The sequence below is a fragment of the Triticum urartu genome, chromosome 2A, assembly GCF_056163025.1.
Source record: "Triticum urartu cultivar PI428250 chromosome 2A, HENAU_Tu73, whole genome shotgun sequence".
Lineage (NCBI taxonomy): Eukaryota > Viridiplantae > Streptophyta > Magnoliopsida > Poales > Poaceae > Triticum > Triticum urartu.
Window position 1 is genome coordinate 169825989 of NC_141874.1, and position 20453 is coordinate 169846441.

General features: G+C 47.4%; 2 protein-coding genes across 3 annotated transcripts; one reads left to right on the top strand and one right to left on the bottom strand.

Moving 5' to 3' along the window:
- Window positions 1–6143: 6143 nt before the first annotated feature.
- On the top strand, window positions 6144–8618 carry LOC125536529 (uncharacterized). Of its 2 annotated transcripts, XM_048699764.2 has the most exons (4): window positions 6152–6711; window positions 7205–7258; window positions 7784–7984; window positions 8113–8618. In XM_048699764.2, the coding sequence occupies exons 1-4, from the start codon at window positions 6661–6663 to the stop codon at window positions 8491–8493; spliced, it is 687 nt and encodes a 228-aa protein (XP_048555721.1). In that variant the 5' UTR covers window positions 6152–6660; the 3' UTR covers window positions 8494–8618. The 2 variants fall into 2 exon arrangements, 1 of the variants encoding a protein (XP_048555721.1); XR_007295073.2 differs by having other exon boundaries at window positions 6144–6711; window positions 7774–8382.
- Window positions 8619–9139: 521 nt separating this feature from the next.
- On the bottom strand, window positions 9140–13299 carry LOC125536530 (uncharacterized). Its single transcript, XM_048699765.2, has 2 exons — window positions 12699–13299; window positions 9140–10011 (listed from the first exon to the last, which is right to left on the bottom strand). Exons 1-2 carry the CDS (start codon window positions 12978–12980, stop codon window positions 9892–9894), a joined length of 402 nt encoding a protein of 133 aa, XP_048555722.1. The 5' UTR covers window positions 12981–13299; the 3' UTR covers window positions 9140–9891.
- Between the last annotated feature and the right edge of the window lie 7154 nt (window positions 13300–20453).

The window sequence follows — 20453 nt, forward strand, 5'->3', positions numbered from 1 at the left end:
TTTAGGGCAGTTCCGCTTCCAGTGACCGCTTCCCTTGCAATAAAAGCACTCAGTCTCGGGCTTGGGTCCACTCTTTGACTTCTTCCCGGCAGCTTGCTTGCCAGGCGCGGCAACCTCCTTGCCATCCTTCTTGAAGTTCTTTTTACCCTTGCCTTTCTTGAACTTAGTGGTTTTATTGACCATCAACACTTGATGTTCCTTCTTGACTTCTACCTCTGCTGATTTCAGCATAGCAAATACTTCAGGAATGGTCTTTTCCATCCCCTGCATATTGAAGTTCATCACAAAGCTCTTGTAGCTTGGTGGAAGCGACTGAAGGATTCTGTCAATGACCGCATCATCCGGGAGATTAACTCCCAGCTGAGTCAAGCGGTTATGCAACCCAGACATCGTGAGTATGTGCTCACTGACAGAACTGTTTTCCTCCATCTTACAGCTGAAGAACTTGTCGAAGACTTGATATCTCTCGACCCGGGCATGAGCTTGGAAAACCATTTTCAGCTCTTCGAACATCTCATATGCTCCGTGTCTCTCAAAACGCTTTTGGAGCCCCGGCTCTAAACTGTAAAGCATGCCGCACTGAATGAGGGAGTAGTCATCGGTACGTGCCTGCCAAGCGTTCATAACATCTTGTTCTGCAGGGAGAACGGGTGCGTCACCAAGCGGTGCTTGTAGGACATAATCTTTCTTGGCAGCTATGAGGATGATCCTCAGGTTCCGGACCCAGTCCGTATAGTTGCTGCCATCATCTTTCAGCTTGGTTTTCTCTAGGAACGCGTTGAAGTTGAGGACTACGTTGGCCATTTGATCTACAAGACATATTGTAAAGATTTTAGACTAAGTTCATGATAATTAAGTTCATCTAATCAAATTATTAATGAACTCCCACTTAGATTAGACATCCCTCTAGTCATCTAAGTATTACATGATCCGAGTTGACTAGACCATGTCCGATCATCACGTGAGACGGACTAGTCAACGTCGGTGAACATCTTCATGTTGATCGTATCTTCTATACGACTCATGCTCGACCTTTCGGTCTTCTGTGTTCCGAGGCCATGTCTGTACATGCTAGGCTCGTCAAGTTAACCCTAAGTGTTTTTGCATGTGTTCCGAGGCCATGTCTGTACATGCTAGGCTCGTCAACACCCGTTGTATGTGAACGTAAGGATCCATCACACCCGATCATCACGGCGTGCTTAGAAACGACGAACTTTAGCAACGGTGCACAGTTAGGGGGGAACACTTCTTGAAATTGTTATGAGGGATCATCTTATTTACTACCGTCGTTCTAAGTAAACAAGATGCAAAACATGATAAACATCACATGCAATCAAATAATAAACGTGACATGATATGGCCAATATGACATAGCTCCTTTGATCTCCATCTTGGGGCTCCATGATCATCTTGTCACCGGCTTGACACCATGATCTCCATCATCATGATCTCCATCATCGTGTCTCCATGAAGTTGCTCGCCAACTATTACTTCTACTACTATGGCTAACGCGTTTAGCAATAAAGTAAAGTAATTTACATGGCGTTTCTCAATGACACGCAGGTCATATAAAAGAATAAAGACAACTCCTATGGCTCCTGCCGGTTGTCATACTCATCGACATGCAAGTCGTGATTCCTATTACAATAGCATGAACATCTCATACATCACATATAGATCATTCATCATTCATCACAACTTTGGCCATATCATATCACAAACCACTTGCTGCAAAAACAAGTTAGACGTCCTCTAATTGTTGTTGCAAGTTTTACGTGGCTGAATTAGGGTTCTAGCAAGAACGTCTTCTTACCTACGTTAAAGCCACAACGTGATTTGTCAACTTATATTTACCCTTCATAAGGACCCTGTTCATCGAATCCGCTCCAACTAAAGTGAGAGAGACAGACACCCGCCAGCCACCTTATGCAACTAGTGCATGTTAGTCGGTGGAACCGGTCTCACGTAAGCGTACGTGTAAGGTTGGTCCGGGCCGCTTCATCCCACAATGCTGCTGAAGCAAGAAAATACTAGTAGCGGCAAGAAAGTTGACAAATCTACGCCCACAACAAATTGTGTTCTACTCGCGCAAGAAGAACTACGCATAGACCTAGCTCATGATGCCACTGTTGGGGAACGTTGCAGAAAACAAAAATTTTCCTACTCGTTTCACCAAGATCATCTAGGAGTTCATCTAGCAACGAGTCATTGGATGCATCTACATACCTTTGTAGATCGCGCACGGAAGCGTTCAAAGAACGATGATGATGTAGTCGAACACGACATGATCCAAATCACCGATGACCAAGCGCCGAACGGACGGCACCTCCGCGTTCAACACACGTACGGGACGGGAGACGTCTCCTCCTTCTTGATCCAGCAAGGGGGAAGGAGAGGTTGGTGAAGATCCAGCAGCACGACGGCGTGGTGGTGGATGCAGGGCGTCACAGTAGCAGGGCTTCGCCTATGCTACAAGAGGGAGGCGTAACAGGGAGAGAGGGAGGCGCCAGGGGCTGGGGTATCAAGTCCCTCCTCTCCCTCACTATATATATGGGGTGCCAAGGGGGGGGGGCGCCGGCCCTAGTAGATGGAATCTACTAGGGGGGCGGCGGCCAAGGGTGGGGGGCTTGCCCCCTAAGCAAGGGGGCGCCCCCTCTAGGGTTCCCCCCTAACCCTAGGCGCATGGGCCCTTGGGGGGTGGCGCCCCAGCCCACTTTGGGCTGGGTTCCCTCCCACTTCAGCCCATGCCCCCCCCGGGATAGGTGGCCCCACCCGGTGGACCCCCGGGACCCTTCCGGTGGTCCCGGTACAATACCGGTGACCCCGAAACTTGTCCCGATGACCGAAACAACACTTCCTATATATAATTCTTTACCTCCGGACCATTCCGGAACTCCTCGTGACGTCCGGGATCTCATCCGGGACTCCGAACAATATTCGGGTTACTGCATATACATATCTTCTCAACCCTAGCGTCACCGAACCTTAAGTGTGTAGACCCTACGGGTTCGGGAGACAAGCAGACATGACCGAGACGACTCTCCGGTCAATAACCAACAGCGGGATCTGGATACCCATGTTGGCTCCCACATGCTCCATGATGATCTCATCGGATGAACCACGATGTCGAGGATTCAATCAACCCCGTATGCAATTCCCTTTGTCAATCGATATGTTACTTGCCCGAGATTCGATCGTCGGTATCCCAATACCTCGTTCAATCTCGTTACCGGCAAGTCACTTTACTCGTACCGTAATGCATGATCCCGTGACCAGACACTTGGTCACTTTGAGCTCATTATGATGATGCATTACCGAGTGGGCCCAGTGATACCTCTCCGTCATACGGAGTGACAAATCCCAGTCTTGATCCATGTCAACCCAACAGACACTTTCGGAGATACCCATAGTCTACCTTTATAGTAACCCAGTTACGTTGCGACGTTTGGTATACCCAAAGTACTCCTACGGTATCCGGGAGTTACACGATCTCATGGTCTAAGGAAAAGATACTTGACATTGGAAAACTCTAGCAAACGAACTATACGATCTTGTGCTATGTTTAGGATTGGGTCTCGTCCATCACATCATTCTCCTAATGATGTGATCTCGTTATCAATGACATCCAATGTCCATAGTCAGGAAACCATGACTATCTGTTGATCAACGAGCTAGTCAACTAGAGGCTTACTAGGGACATGTTGGTGTCTGTTATTCACACATGTATTACGATTTCCGGATAATACAATTATAGCATGAATAAAGACAATTATCATGAACAAGGAAATATAATAATAAAGCTTTTATTATTGCCTCTAGGGCATATTTCCAACATAAGCTCCACCAGCGAGGAAGACCCATGGTAGCCAAGTATCGGTCAAGGCTTTGTGTGAAGCTAGATTCGCAGAAAACTTGCAGTTTAAGGCCCAGTCCACTGTTCAAGTTGCTTCCTAGTGTAGCATAGAGTTCTAGGTGGAAGTTCAACTTAACAGTCTCCACTGCAGTACCGATATATAAAACAGTGTTTTGGAACCAAAGGCAAATTTTGTGTGCCTCTGGGATCTGGTGGGGGATTGCTGAAATTTTGTCTATTTTGGGCCAAGCCCAATAGCGGTTTCAGAAATTCCTAATAAATCCTAGAGGCCCATGCAACCCATTCGTGCAAGGCAAGAGGTGGAAATAAAGTTTAGTCCCACATTGCTAGTTTAGTGGGAGTTGGACCTCCTTATAAGGGAGGATGTTTCCCCACATGTATGAGCATGAGAACAAGAGGGACATTCACGCGCGCTCCTTCTCCGTTGCCCGCCTCGCCACGTCACGCCACGCCTCGTCACGACGCGCCGCGGGTTGCGGGGAATGAGCTGAGCCGATGTCTAAATTTTTGCCACGCACTATGGGTATACGAAAGGTCACTCCGGAGCTGGAAAGTTTTTGCTATAGTGGATACTGAATATGAACGGTGCACCCTTCGGCTGCTTCTTGTTCGTTTCGTCTCCCTCGTTCCCTTAAGCTCTCGGCGTAGCCTCTCGCCTTCTTCTCCCGTGCCTATAAAAGGGAGGTCGCTCCTCTCCAGAGAAACACACCAGAATACTCTCTTCCTCTAGCCACCAAGTTCCTGAGCACTAAGCTACTGCCACAATCTTCCCCATCCCGGCTTGCGGCATGCACCGCAGGCCGGGACAGTAAGTGAGGGAGTCCTGGATTAGGGGGTGTCCGGATAGCCGGACTATACCTTCGGCCGGACTCCTGGACTATGAAGATACAAGATTGAAGACTTCGTCCCGTGTCCGGAAGGGACTTTCCTTGGCGTGGAAGGCAAGCTTGGCGGTACGGATATGTAGATCTCCTACCATTGTAACCGACTCTGTGTAACCCTAGCCCTCTCCGGTGTCTATATAAACCGGAGGGTTTTAGTCCGTAGGAACAACAATCATACCATAGGCTAGCTTCTAGGGTTTAGCCTCCTTGATCTCGTGGTAGATCTACTCTTGTACTACCCATATCATCAATATTAATCAAGCAGGAGTAGGGTTTTACCTCCATCGAGAGGGCCCGAACCTAGGTAAAAACATCGTGTCCCTTGTCTCCTGTTACCATCCGCCTAGACGCACAGTTCGGGACCCCCTACCCGAGATCCGCCGGTTTTGACACCGACAGTAAGCCTCCGAAACTGCACCCCTTTGAGTCTTGTACGGGAGAAAGGTGATAAGGTTTTTGGGGAGCGCCTGCGCGACTACTGACCAGTTCATCACAAACGCTCCGGACACCTACGACCACTTCCCCAACGACGACTTCTTCCTCAACGTCGACAACCTCTTCGACGACTTGGCTGGCAAGAATGTCGACCCCAAGTCCAGTGCTGCCGCTGCTGTCCCGTACGTGTTCTTGCTCTTTCTGTTATAGGTCCTGCCTCGGTTCTTTGTTCTAGTGTCTGTCCTACATATGTTAGGTTCTACTTCATATATGCAACTTGCTATACTGTCTGCTTTAGACATACTTGGTTACAGTTCATATTTACAGATGGTATTTACCTTCTCACTGTCAGATTGCATGACTTGTTTCTCTGCTATAATAGTCATGTTTTATCTAGTATTTCTGTTAATAAAATCATATGGTAAATTGCTCATATTTTCAACAAAAGCATATGTCCATGCATAATCTTATCAACTAGGGAATGTTAGAAAAATTATATTATATATATAGTCTCACAAACAAGTCACATACTTATTGATACATATTAGTGATGATGTCCAAGGACAAAAAATCCCATAGTTAGATTCACGTCTGAACCTGGGCCTCCTCAGAGCTTAGCGATTTTGGGGCGTCCGAACTCGAGCTTGATGCCATTCTACCGGTCCGATTTAGCCTCCAGTGATTCCTGGCCGTTAGATAAAAATCGGGTTCTAAGCAATGAATAGTAAAAGCCAAATACACTTCACGATTTTGATCGTATCTGGCTGAACTGTGGGGCCTGGTGTTCGTGGGTTGTGCGTGTCAGCGGCCTTGGCTGTAGGCGTGCCCGGTGCAATCCTTCTGTGGTCAAAGACGAGTGGCCCCGCCAGAAATTTCCCTGCCCCGCTGAGGGCATTCGTGGTATTTCACGCGTGCGGCCGTGCGTGGCGTGGTGTGGATGGTTAGGTTTCACGTATGGGTGAGGAGGGTGCCCGATTGGTCAGACTTCAGAACCCTAGCCTCCAGTCCCACTCGCGCTCCTCTCCTTCGCTCTTGCAGTCGTCGCCGCGCTCCTGTCCTCCTCTGCTCGCCCTGCTCCCCATCCTCGGCCCCACACCCGTCTAGGCGTCTCCTCCTCCTCCCCACCCCATTGGCGGTCGGCAGTAGGAGCGCAGCTCGCTGCCGCCCCCTTGGAAGAGGTCCGGCTGCCTGCCCCACCACCACCCACCAGCAGGAGACCCCCGCCACCCCTCCATCGCGTTCATCGGAGGAGCGTCGTCATCCATTCACACAGCTGCTCCGCCCGAAGGCGTCACCATCGACGGGAAGACTCGGTGTCGTCGCCGTCATGCTCGCGTGCACCCGTCAGGAGGACTGCGGCCCTTCTCTCTCGCTGCTGGCGGGTGACCGGCGCATCCAGGTCCCAGAGTGGCCCTCTCCGGCTCTCAACTCGGGGAGCCGCTGCTATGAGCGCCGGATGCCCTCGAGATGGTCGGAGTTGTAGCGCCTCCAATTCCGGCTCCATCTCCACCCTTACAGGTTCACCTCTCTCTCTCACACACACTCCCCCCCAACCAACAGTCGCAGAACAGACGGAGAAGAACGCTGCCTAAAGAAATTGAGCTTCTGTTGTACCTTTGATCATCTTCGTGGCATTTGCATCTAATGATATGCATGACAAGATTCAGTTTGTGCCCGGGACACTGGAATGATTTTTTTTCTAAACGATTAAAGTGGGAACTGAATTTATGAGTTGTTGTCACTGAAAGTATAAACTGTGAATGTTTCAGATCAAGTATGTGTAAGTAGTTGCGTCTTTAGGAGGTCTGAATATATAAGTTGCTGTCACTGATAGGTATTAGTATGGACATGCAGCTTTTTGATAATTTCCTCCTTAGGAGATCTGTTTCCTTCAAGTACAGCTATAGCAAAGAGACACCAACTTATTTTAGTGCTTGAGATTTTGATTACCAATCTGCAACAATGCCCATTGCACTCTAATTATTTTCTTTGCTCATTTGTTCTCCTGCAGATGGTTTACGTCTTAACTGTCTACAACAAAAGGGATAAGCAGCACTGCATCCGGGTACCAAATCCATTCATGCCATTCCGTATTCCTCTCATCATACACTTAATCATAAAAATCAGCTTATTTTATTACGGCCCTGCCAATTAAGCTATCAAACTACTGTTACTGCAATTGGTCTTGAAAGGCCACTAAACTATTACTACATTATTTGGCACTGCTGTATGATTTATTCATTTGGAGGAACTTCTTTTATTGGTGAGAAAAATAGAAATATCCTATAAGTCTACTGAGATTTCCAATGTGAATCCTTGCTAATCCTACAAGTCATGTTCTTGATTTAAGTTGACGTTACCTTTCTAAGACCTGAGTTTTCCTATGAGAATCTTCACTAGATGTTAAGTTGAGGTTACCTTTCAAGTAAACTATTACTACAATATTTGCCACAGCTGTATGATTTATTTTCTTGAGGAGTTTATTGTTGTTTTAATTGGTTCCAGACTTCCAGTTCCAGTACTCATCAGTTACCAAAATACCGACAAAATGTGCAGTGCTCTTTCCTAACTCGTTTTCAGTTCTTTGCAGATCCATGTGCACTGTGAAATTCCAGATGGTATCAGTGTGCCCACAGAACTCCAGAGTGTTGATGATTACCCAGACAACCAGTTCACATTCAGTGTCAAGCACTTGGCTCCAATATCACTGACATGCCTTATGCCTCCATCATACCTGAGCCATCATCCTCCATACTTCTTTCTCGGTGTACAGTGGTTGGATACTGTGAAGGTCTCAACCCTTTGTCACATGCTTGAATCGATTTGGGCCATCAGTCTGCACAGGAAGTTTTTTTGAGTGGGTGCAGGGCTTTACGCTCTCTCATCTTGGTTTTGATGGCGGGATAATCATGCTTGAAGGTCTCAACCCTTTGTCACATGCTTGAATCGATTTGGGCACATCAGTCTGCACAGGAAGTTGTTTTTGAGTGGGTGCAGGGCTTTACGCTCTCTCATTTTGGTTTTGATAGTGGGATAATCATACGCATGTCTGATAGTACGACGGCTCCTGTGGATGCTCGGGTTGTTGGAGAGATTCTGTCTGTAGAGGATGTTGTTCAACGGTTGATCAACTACGATGAAGAGCAATGCCTTGAAACATTAATTCGGGGCCTCCATGTCTGCGCAATTTGTTTCAGTGAGCACCCAGATAATTCAGATGCTCCATTTGATTCTTGGATACTCTCCCTGCTGCTCATTTCACAACTACATCTTCATTGTAACTTAAATTTGTTGTTTTGAAACAGTAAGGGAGAACACTACTGATACAGTATATATTGGACACTGAATTGCTGCTCCATGGAGCCAGGGCACCATCATTTATGCACAAATCAAACATAATTTTGGTACTGTTTTTTGAGATTTTAGTTCTGGGGTATAATACCTAATTATTAGAATTCAAATACTCTACATTCTGGGATATTGCCATGTATATCTATTTCAGCGTACCATACTGCTTGTATATAAAATCAACATATAGCAGCAGTCAAACAATCATTAGAAAAAGTAACTACAGTTTGGCTTTAGTACAAATATATCACATATATGCGCCTTAGTTCCATGTAATGCTTTGTTGTTCTCTAAGGCATCCTCCTATCGTTGATGGAAGTACTAGCATTTTTCTGGCAGTGGTAATGGCAGTAGCTTCATTTAGTATGGTTTGGTTTCTTACAACGGTGAACTTCACAAATCAGTTAAAATTGGTGATCACTTCTGGAACATACATATACATCACAGACCATTCACATTATAGGTTCATCTTTAACCCTCTTAAAGATGAAAATGCCATTTCCTTTTGATAATATCTTCAGACAACATAATATCATTGTCTATTTTGCTGAGAGAGAAATGATCTGATTGGATTGTGGAAATCAGTGATAACAGGAGATAGTGAGATACTTTGGTTGATTACTTTGGATCTTAAGAGTACACAGACTGTAAATAATAAGATGGTAAGAAAGATGCAGCATTGTCAGATTAATTTGGTAGCTCTGCACCTTTAATTTACTCCTTTTGCTTTCCGGGGGATGCTTAATGAATGGTTCTGCACAAGTGAAACCAGCTGAGTCTATCGTTTGGAGAAAAAACTAACTTGCTGGGAAGACTGAGCTGAAGTAGAAGGACACATTCTCCTCCTCCTGAGTTGCAGAGTAAATCTTCTCGTCTGCCTTCTCTTTCTTATCATCAGATTCAAAATTGCTTTTTTGGTTATCCAAGCCATTCTCTTCAGCAATGCCGGCACTTTCCACATTATTTTCAGAACACTTCTATGGCACTTCTATAGCATTATCGACTTTCATTGGAGCATCATCCATTTGCTCATCACCTTTACAAGCATCAACTGCCTGCACCCCGCTTCTGCCTTCCTCTGCAACAGCCTCACAGTTGGTCTTCTCCTGACTGTCACCCGCAGTTGCCTCACAGTCAGTCTTCTCCAAACTGTCACCCACAGTAGCCTCACAGTCAGCCTTCTCCAAACTGTCACCCTCGCAAACATCCACGGCGGCGGCTTCACCCTCAGGCTCAGCATCCACATGCAGCTTCATGGTGTCCGACCTGAGCACCCTCTTCGCCACGCCGCCATTCTCGCGCCCAGGAACATCCTTCCTTTTCTTCCCTGCAAGCATGGGCCCCTCGCCGTCACCAAGGGAAGGTTTTTCCACCTCCAAGGAGGAAGCCTTGGGCGAATCCATCATCAAGGCGTCTTCTATTCCTGGCATCAGGTTTCGCTCCAAACCGTTTAAGCCTCATCCCAGAGCCCTGCGTAATAAGACCAGAAAAATCATCAGAATCACACTTGCACGAAGTGTTGAAGTGATAACCAGCTATCTGCTCCAACTCCTAGCCAGTGTAAAACCTAGCCCAATAATTACGGTCCATAAATTCGGAACAATGCGATACGAAGCACATGAAATGGTTAAAACCGGCTCTTTTCAGTAAACCTATATGGCAATTCGGGAAACTAGTGAAACATCTTCACATCATTCTGGAACGGAGGGAGTAATAAATAAATAGTTTCACACCATATACAGAGAATTTTCCTGCCACATGACAATTTTTTCCAAACTAAATATCCGGACTGAAACAATTCCATCATCCATCTATGCGCCAACTATCTATTCCAGGCAGGTTTAGCATCACACAACATGCCGTAGCTAAGAATGGAACTAAAAAAAGTTGCAGTAAAATTTTCAGCACCACAAACAAAAGCACCCCAATTTCCTGACCGAATCTACTATAAGGCCATGTATTTTGCAGGCAGATTTTAGGATGGCACAACATACTGTAAATAAGATCTGGAGTGAAATAAACATTCTTTTCAGTGGAACTTTAAACAACCCAAAGCCCTTCTATACAGAGCTAGCTTCAGTTGCAGTAGCAATAAACAGTTTGACAGGCACAGACAGTACAGTCTACAAAGTGTGTTTCCCCAGCAAGATACCCTATACTGAAACAAGTTCTATCATTTATCTATGGGCGATGCTACGCGTCCGCCGGTGGATAAAGTTAAAAGATCAGCTGCCTCCCTGACCATTGGATGAAGCTGCGGATGGCTGTGTGATCTACCCACGTGATCCGTCATCTTTGCAACACATGTGTTGCTGCAGTACTTTCTGCAACAGAGGTCTAGTTGCCGAAATTATTCGCAACAAAGGCCAGTTGCATTAAAATTTTAAACTATTTTTTCCTCTTAACCTGTTGCAACAAGAGCCTTTTTGCAAAAACATGCTGTTGCAGAAGACAAAAATCAATTGCGGATCCCACTCCACGCCGTCCAACAGCAACGTCAGATGTCAGCTACGTCGGGGACAACCGAGGGGCGGAGGCTGCCAAGGCAATGCAGCGTCGATCTCGCCGGAGCACCACATATCCGGCGGGAGGCAGCTCGGACGAGGTCACGGAGCAGTCGTGGAGAGGCAACCAACGACCGAGCAGATGGAGCATGAGAGCAGGTCGGGCCCGTCAACGGAGGAGAGAAAGGAGGAGGAGAGAGGAGAGGGCCCATGAAGGAGGAGAGCATGGTCGTCCACGCCGGCGCGTGGGGATCCAGATCTTGCAACAAGCTAGTTGTTGCGGGGGCAAAAATTGCAACAATAGTCCAGTTGCAAAGCTAGACCGTGGAAAAAGGATACTTCCAAGCCATCTGATTAAAGAAACATCCGATGAGCATAAAGGCGATAGATGCGCGCAGAAAGATCGGTCGGGTGAACAGAAGAGTTTCCCTTTAACTATCTATCCCAAGCAAATTTTAGCACTACACACCAACATTTTGAGCCAAGGATGAAACCAGACATAATTTTAACCAATATATGCAAAATAATTAATATATTTTTGTGCAGTAGAAAGATAGACCCAGAATGAAGAGATTATAGATATTACTAATGGGGTCAATTTAATTTCCTATAATTTTCATTTGCCCCAAAACATCTGAAATAATTCATGCAGACCACTGGATGTCGGGTCATTTGAGATCAAATTCATACATATGAGTACATCATAGGAGAGAAGTACTATGTTCTTCCTTTCTTCCGGTGCCTGTCGACCAACCAAATGATGGCACAAAGCGAAACCCAACAAATGGAAAGGAAAGGGGTCTCTCACCCTGCAAAGTGAGTTTTGGGGGCGGCTACAGGCAAAATAACAACTACAACTGCTGGTGCAGGTGTCGTCATAAACATACTCATATATATATGTGCCTAATCATATCCTTGGTATCTATTTAAATCATCAGGGAGACATATTAGATGACAAAGAAGTATACTGCAGGCAATTCAAGACATCTATAAAGGGCAGCCCGGGGCATGTACCCGCTTGCGCAGGGTCCGGGGAAGGGTCCAGCCACTTTGGGTCTATAGTACGCAGCCTTTCCCTACATTTCTGTAAGAGGCTGTTTCCAGGACTTGAACTATGGTCTGTGGGCGGTGAAGATGAGGTCACAAGGCAGCAACTTTACCACTACGCCAAGGCATACATCCTAGAAAAGCATTGACTACCTTAAGAATAAATTTAGATAGAAACAGGAAGGATGAAAACCTGCAACAATTGGCATTGCAAGGAAAATATTTTCTGGTGGTCATTAGAACAACATGGCACTTACTTTTTAGTCAAATTCAACCTGGAAGAAGTTGAGAGCAATTGTTCCTAAAAGTGCACCCCCTCAACAAATTTTAAGAAGTCTGTGTATGCACGTTTAATTCGAATAGATCCTATTCAAGAATAGCAATTGTTCACAAAGCCGGCATGAAGTCACTACCTCAAAGAGGGACAGATCCATCGTTGTCAAATTGGTCCACGTATATATTTTACAATTTGAAGAAGGCGTCTCCAACAATATTAACTTTGGAGATTTAACTTATTTGACTAATTTGGTTCGATAGAAAGGAGGGCAGACTGTGGGACTAAGAAATAGAGGAAGCAAGTACGGAGGAGGAGAGGCCGGGGGAGACCTTGGACTTGACGGAGCGCTTGATGAGCAACCAGAGCCCCGGCACGGACAGCACGAAGAACCCCAGCGAGGTGTAGTAGCGCGCCTGCGAGTACCCCGTCCCCGCCCCGACGGTGGCGTCGAGGAGCACTGCGGCGCTGTCGAGCGACGCCGTTGCCGGGTTTAGCCCGACCCCTCTTCGTCGGCTAGCCCCTGCTCGGCGCCGGAAGCAGGCATCCGCCGGCCGCGCGGCGCAGAGAGGGAAAGGGAGGAGGACGCGGCTCGTGGAAACGCAGGCTTCCATTTCGTTGGGCGCAGATGCACGGGACGATGGCGGTCGCCGGCGCCGGATCGCGGAGCTCCGACGCCAAACAGCTGCAATACCAGGGCGAGGAGGTGCCGGGCCATTGGTGGTGGAGAATGTTACGGTAATCTAGTTGCACCTGTTCTATTTTCAGTAAGTTAGTTCTCTGAATAATCCTGAAACGTGCAGTGTACATGGTCAGGTTCAGTTTAGACAGTTAGTGTTAGGCTAGTCTTTTCTTCAGACTTGTCGTAGTTTTCTTTGTTGCTGTAATCGTGGGTGTACTGGCCACGACTCTGTCCGTGGGATGGCGCGGGTAAAACGGATCATAGGCAGTGCATGCTGCGAGTTTGTTATGCTTGAGAATAAGAGGAAGGAAACAAAAAGACGCAGGTTAAGCGCGTCGCAAAAATCTCTCCGTTCATTGCGTTCGTGCAGTTCTTCTTTCTCCTTCAGTTCCTATCGTGTGAGTGTCCACCTCGCGTGTGTTTGTTGATTCTGGGCCTGATCCTACATTTGGTATTCAGAGCGTTGGTTCACGGAGGCGGAGCACGGCGGCGGAGATAGGAGGAGTTGTGGCGGCGGCGAGCAGTGATGGGCGATACTTCACCGAAGAGCAGCGGCGGCGGAAAGTACACGCCGCCGGCGAAGAGGACCGGGGATGACGACACGGGCGCAGAGGTGGCGATCGTGCCGCGTGCGCCGTCGAGGACTGGCGGCGTCCCGATCCAGTACCCAATGCTCATGGACTCGAACTATGGTCTGTGGGCGGTGAAGATGAAGATCCTGCTGCGTCCGTATGGCGTGTGGCCGGCGCTCGAGGGCACGGGCGAGTTTAACCAGAGCAGGGACGACGAAGCGTTTGCCGCACTCTCTCAGTCGGTTCCCGACTCGGTGATGATGGCGGTGGCTGAATGCACTACCGCCCACGAGGCCTTGGAGGCGATCCGGCGCATGCGCGTCGGCGAGGACCGTGTCAAGAAGGCGCGGGTCAAGCAGTTGAAGCGGCAACTCGACCGCATGGAGATGGACGACGGTGAGTCTGTCAGTGTGTTTGCGCAGAAATTGATGACGCTCGTTGGAGAAATCCGATCGCTGGGCGAGACGGTGTCAGATGAGTCGATCATTGAGGTCCTCTTCAACGCCGTCCCGAGCCGGTTTGGGGACATCATGAACACCATTGAGCAGTGGGGTGACCTCACTACCATGACCGTGTCGGAGGCAGTCGGTCGCCTCGCCGCATTCGAAGAGAGCCAATGCGGGCGGCGGCGTCACTCTGGTGTGAAGGAGGACCAACCGATGTTCATGACGCAGGCACTTGAACAGCTGATGAAGGGCAAAAAGGGGTCACCCGGAGCCGGCAGCAGTAACACCGGTCGTGGACGTGGAGGCGGTCGAGGTCGCGGCGCTGGCCGCGGAGGCCGTGGTGATCGTGGACAAGCCGGGCGTGGTGAGATCAAGGATGCCTGGAAGCAGAAGAAGCACCGCAAATTTGACATCACAAAGGTTAGGTGTTTCAATTGTAATGAAATGGGCCACTTTCAGTCTGACTGCCCGGAGCCGAAGCGCGAGCAGGCGAACTTTGCGCAGGCAGAAGAGGTTGAAGATGCTGCACTCCTTATGTTGGAGACATGTGAGATGATGCCTTCAGACCCCATCACCTCTGAACAAGTACTGTTGAATGAAGAGAAAGTGGCGCCTAAACTGACGGGTAGCCACGAGGTTGCTTGGTACCTAGATACAGGGGCAAGTAACCACATGACTGGAGATGCACATAAGTTTTCTGAATTGGATGAAACAGTGAAGGGAAAGGTGAAATTTGGTGATGGTTCTGCAGTAGACATTTGTGGACGTGGATCAGTTCTCATACAATGTCTCACAGGCGAGCATCGTGTTCTTACCGATGTATACTTCATTCCTCGGCTCAAGAGTAATATCATCTGTCTGGGGCAGCTAGATGAAAATGGGTGCAAATATTCTAGTGAAGATGGGCTGATGACAGTATGGGATCGCTAGAGAAATGTCCTAGCTAGAGTAAAGAGGACTAAGAACCGGATGTATATCTTAAACATCCAACCAACTGAACCTGTGTGTCTGTTGGCGCATGCTAAGGAGCAATCATGGCTGTGGCATATGAGGTATGGACATGTGAACTTTAGGTCACTCCGAGCACTTGCAACAGAGGGTATGGTAGATGGTATGCCATACCTAGATCAGGTAGATAAGATCTGTGATGGGTGTATGATTGCTAAGCAGAGACGCCTCCCGTTCCCGGTTCAGGCCACTTACCGTGCAACGGAGCAACTTCAGCTCATTCATGCATACTTATGCGGGCCTATAACGCCTGAAACGCCTGGTGGAAAGAGATACTTTCTTCTGGTAGTGGATGACCACTCTCGGTTTATGTGGATTACTCTGTTGCGGAGCAAAGATGAGGCTCTCAATGTACTATAGAAAATTCAGAAGGCTGCTGAAGTTGAAAGTGGGCATCAGTTGAAGGCAATTAGAACAGACCGAGGGGGTGAGTTTACCTCAAGAGAATTTATAGAGCACTGTGAGCAGCACGGAATCAAGCATTTTTGCACGTCACCATATAGCCCACAACAGAATGGTGTGGTCGAAAGGAGAAACCAAACCGTCGTGGGCATGGCGCGCAGTCTGCTGAAAAGTATGGGGGTGCCAGCTCGGTTTTGGGGTGAAGCAGTGACCACTGCCGTGTATTTGCTGAACAGATCGTTGACAAAGAGTGTCCAGGGCAAAACACCGTATGAGGCATGGTATGAGAGAAAGCCGTCAATCCAACATCTTCGCACTTTTGGTTGTGTTGCTCATGTGAAAAAGGTTGGGCCCGGCGTGTCAAAGCTCTCTGACAGAAGCTCACAAATGGTCTTCATTGGTTATGAAACTGGCTCCAAGGCTTATCGCATGTATGACCCGGAAAGTAAGAAACTTGTTGTATCACGAGATGCAGTGTTTGAGGAAGACAGGTGTTGGGATTGGAGCCTCTCGGGATCAGTGGGAAGCAGCGATGGAAGTTCATTTGTTGTCAGCTACCCAGAACAGCCAGTTTGTGATGGAGAAGAGGTAGCAGAAGACGTTGCCGTGGCAGCAGATTCACCAAGCAGAACTCCTACCATAGCAGCGCCTCGGCAGAGTCATAGAACAAGACGTGCCAACGACGGGGCTGCAATCCCGCTGGACCTAGAAGCCTCTCCGGTGTCCCCTGCTTATGCTCCTGGTTCTCCTAACACCCCGTACACCGAGCCTTCGCAGGGGCCACAAGGGAAGCGACTCCTCGATGAGATCTATGAGGAAACAGAGATCAAAAAAATAGATGCCAAGCTATGCCTGTTCGGCCTTGAGGAGCCTAGGAATCATGATGAAGCTCTAAAAGAGACCTGTTGGCAGAAGGCAATGAAAGAGGAACTAAGCTCCATCCATGAGAACAACACATGGGAGTTGTGCGATCTCCCGAAAGGGCACAAACCAATTGGGCTAAAGTGGGTTTACAAGCTGAAGAAAGACCCCACTGGAGCAGTAATCAAACACAAAGCGAGGTTGGTTGCAAAGGGTTATGTATAGAGACAGGGAATTGACTTTGAAGAAGTTTTTGCCCCTGTCGCGCGCATTGAGTCCGTCAGACTTCTAGTTGCACTGGCAGCTCAATTTGGTTGGAAGATGCATCATATGGACGTTAAATCAGCCTTTCTTAATGGGGATCTGATTGAGGAGGTGTATGTATGCCAACCTCCAGGCTTCGAAGTTGTGGGTCAGGACAGCAAGGTGTGCAGACTGCGGAAGGCATTGTATGGTTTGCGTCAAGCACCGTGTGCATGGAATTCCAAACTAGACTGCACTTTAACAGAGATGGGGTTCGAGAAGTGTCCGTCAGATTCAGGGGTGTACAAGAGAACAAATGGCAAGCACACTCTGATTGTTGGGGTGTATGTTGACGACTTGATAATTACAGGAGGCAATGACACTGATATAGCAGTTTTCAAAAGGCAAATGAAAACAAGATTCAGTATGAGCGATCTCGGGCTTCTTAGTTACTATCTTGGGATAGAAGTGAAGCAATCAGCTCGGGGAATTGCCCTATGTCAGTCAGCATATGCAGCTAGAATTCTGAACAAGATGGGGATGCAGGACTGCAATCCAATTCACACTCCCATGGAGGCGAGGTTAAGGTTGACTAAGTCCAGTAAAGCACCAGAGGTTGATCATACTCAGTATCGTAGCGTGGTTGGGAGCCTTCGCTATTTGGTCCACACTCGACCAGACATATGCTATGCTGTTGGTTATGTCAGTCGGTTTATGGAGAGGCCCACGACTGATCACATGGCAGCAATCAGGCACATCCTGAGGTATGTGAAAGGAACTCTGAACCTTGGATGTTTTTATGAGAAAGGAGCTGGAGAGAATCCATAACTTCTCGGATATTGTGACAGTGATTTAGCTGGGGATGTGGATGACCGCAAGAGCACTACAGGCATGATCTTCTTCCTGGGTGGGAGTCCAATTACATGGGCAACGCAAAATTAGAGAGTTGTGGCTCTATCGTCTTGTGAAGCTGAATATGTAGCAGCCGCATCAGCTGCATGCCAAGCAGTGTGGCTAGCTCGGCTCCTTGGAGAATTGTTGAACAGGGAGCCGGACAGAGTATTGCTGAAGGTTGATAACCAATCAGCAATTACATTGTGCAAAAACCCAGTGTTCCATGAGAGAAGCAAGCATATAGACATTAGATATCATTATGTGAGAAGCTGTGTCGAAGAAGAGCAAATCTCAGTGGAACATGTCAGAACAGAGGCGCAACTTGCTGACATATTGACCAAACCATTAGCAAGGGTGCGGTTTCAGGAAATGAAGGAGAAGATTGGGTTACAAAATGTTTAGCTGGTGCAACAATCTTAAGGAGGTGAAATGTTATGGTAATCTAGTTGCACCTGTTCTATTTTCAGTAAGTTAGTTCTCTGAATAATCCTGAAACGTGCAATGTACACGGTCAGGTTCAGTTTAGACAGTTAGTGTCAGGCTAGTCTTTTCTTCAGACTTGTCGTAGTTTTCTTTATTGCTGTAATCGTGGGTGTACTGGCCACGACTCTGTCCGTGGGATGGCGCGGGTAAAACGGATCATGGGCAGTGCATGCTGCGAGTTTGTTATGCTTGAGAATAAGAGGAAGGAAACAAAAAGACGCAGGTTAAGCGCGTCGCAAAAATCTCTCCATTCATTGCGTTCGTGCAGTTCTTCTTTCTCCTTCAGTTCGTATCGTGTGAGTGTCCACCTCGCGTGTGTTTGTTGATCCTGGGTCTGATCCTACAGAGAACAGGGTGGAGCTACGGTCTGGATGGCATCTGCGGGCAAGCGACGGCGAGGCGCGGCTGTGGCAGGCGAGCGGCGACCGAGGAGCTGAGGGATGGGCTAGGGCTTGCGACGACGGTAACCCTAGCGCGCGGAGGAGGAAGGCGGGGGCGGCGGAGGTGGAAACCCTAGAAGAGAGATGGGCGAGCGACACCGAAATAACTTTTTTTTGATGTAAATAACTTTCTTTTTTTGAGAGAGAAAAAGCGACACCCCAATAACTTTTCTTTTTTGAGACATGACACCCCAATAACTTGGGCTGCGCAAGGAACTACACCCCACTCATGGCCCGCCAATTGGGAATGGGATCCGCTGGCTTTCGGCTGGGCAGTGCCAGGAGCAAAACGATCGTTCATTTAGTCCCACCTCGGCTAGCCAGATAGAGCAGGACCTGTTTATAAGCACCGCGCTGCTTTAACAGCTGTCCCTTCGAGGACACCTGATAACTTAAAATTATAAAGCGTAGCAAGGATCTGCACACATAAGGATGTCACTATATTTTTACATTTTACCCCACACGTGTTCTACTGATTTACAGAAAAGTCCTCAGGGTTCTCATTTCTACGTCTTGAAATCCAAAATTTTAGGATTTCACGCGCCATCTTTTCAGCCCTTTTAATTTTTACCCCACACATGTTCTATTGATTATACAGAAAAGTCCTCAGAGTTCTCATTTCTATGTCTTGAGATCCAAAATTTTAGGATTTCATGCGCCATCTTTTCAGCCCCTCCCATATACTACTTTTTCATATTTTGAGATAAAAAATTTAGGGTTGTATACTACTATTTTTATTGAAAGGTTCTTATAGTTTTATTTTCATCTTTTAAGATCCCTAGAGCATCTCTAGCAGACCCTTTATATCGCGGACCCTTAAAACCGTTATAAGGGTCGCAAAAAACGTGTTTTAAGAGTCGGTTTTACCTTCCAGAACGGACCCTGTAAACGGCACTGTAAAGACGGATGTTCCTCTTCTTCCCCGTCGTCCTCCTCCGCCTCCCTTGCTCGTTCCCCGTTATCCCTCGAACGCCCTCGCCGGCGGCCGTCCACATCCATGCTCATCTCGGCCACCTCGCCCCACCCTTCTCCGGCTCCAATTCGAACCGGCGGTGCCCGATTCCAGCGGGCGGTGGCCGATTCTAGTGGGCAGCGGACGATTCTGGTGAGGTATGCGATGAAATTGCGGCGGTGCGTCCTTCCCGATGAGGTTTGACCGATATAAGGGTCACCCTCAGTTTGGCCTTCAAGCCTTCAAATATATTGGTCTCAGGTGTGGATTTATGGTGGCCTTTAGAATATTTAAGGGTCGGGCCATTTTTATTTTCTGTTTTGGACACTTTTTAAAAATCTAAAAATTATAAGGGTTTTACTGGCTTTAAGGAGTCTGCTAGAGTGTTCTTACAGCTGCCAAATTTTGGATGCCAGGTCAACTGCCATTTTACTCTTGAATCATGGCATTTCTTGTGGCCATGTATACACATGTAATATTCCCTTTGTATCGTTTTACTTCATGTATTGGATTTGTCTGGGGTCAAACTTTGCAAAGTTATAATGACTTCGTATTATAAAATATCAACATCTACAATACCTAATAAGTATAATATGAAATTATATTTTATGGTGGACCTAAAGATGTCGTTCTTGTATTGTGAATGTTAATAATATTTTGTATAAACTTGGTCAAACTTTAAGGAGTTTGATTTCAGACAAATCTAATATGTAGAGTAAGAAGAAAAGCAAGGGAGTAGATGCTTGTTCTTTTTGGCCCAACACGCATAAGGATCAGGGACGGAGCTCTCGTGTAACCAACTAACACCAATGTGTTCTGGCTTTTCAGTTAGTCTCCAACACTACAAAAACTGAAACATAAAATTTTCCATAGCCAAACAATAAACTATACACGGGATAACCATGCACTACTACAGAAAACCTTATACACAGAAGCTTATCAGTAGTGTTGGTTAAAAGGAGGCAGTACTGCTACTTAGCAGTAGTGTGTGGTCACAAAGGGCGCTACTGCTATCCATATAGCAGTAGCGCGACAAGATGAAAATGCGCTACTACTATAATTGCCACACTGTTGCCGACGGGCTAGGTATAGTAGCGCCCTTCC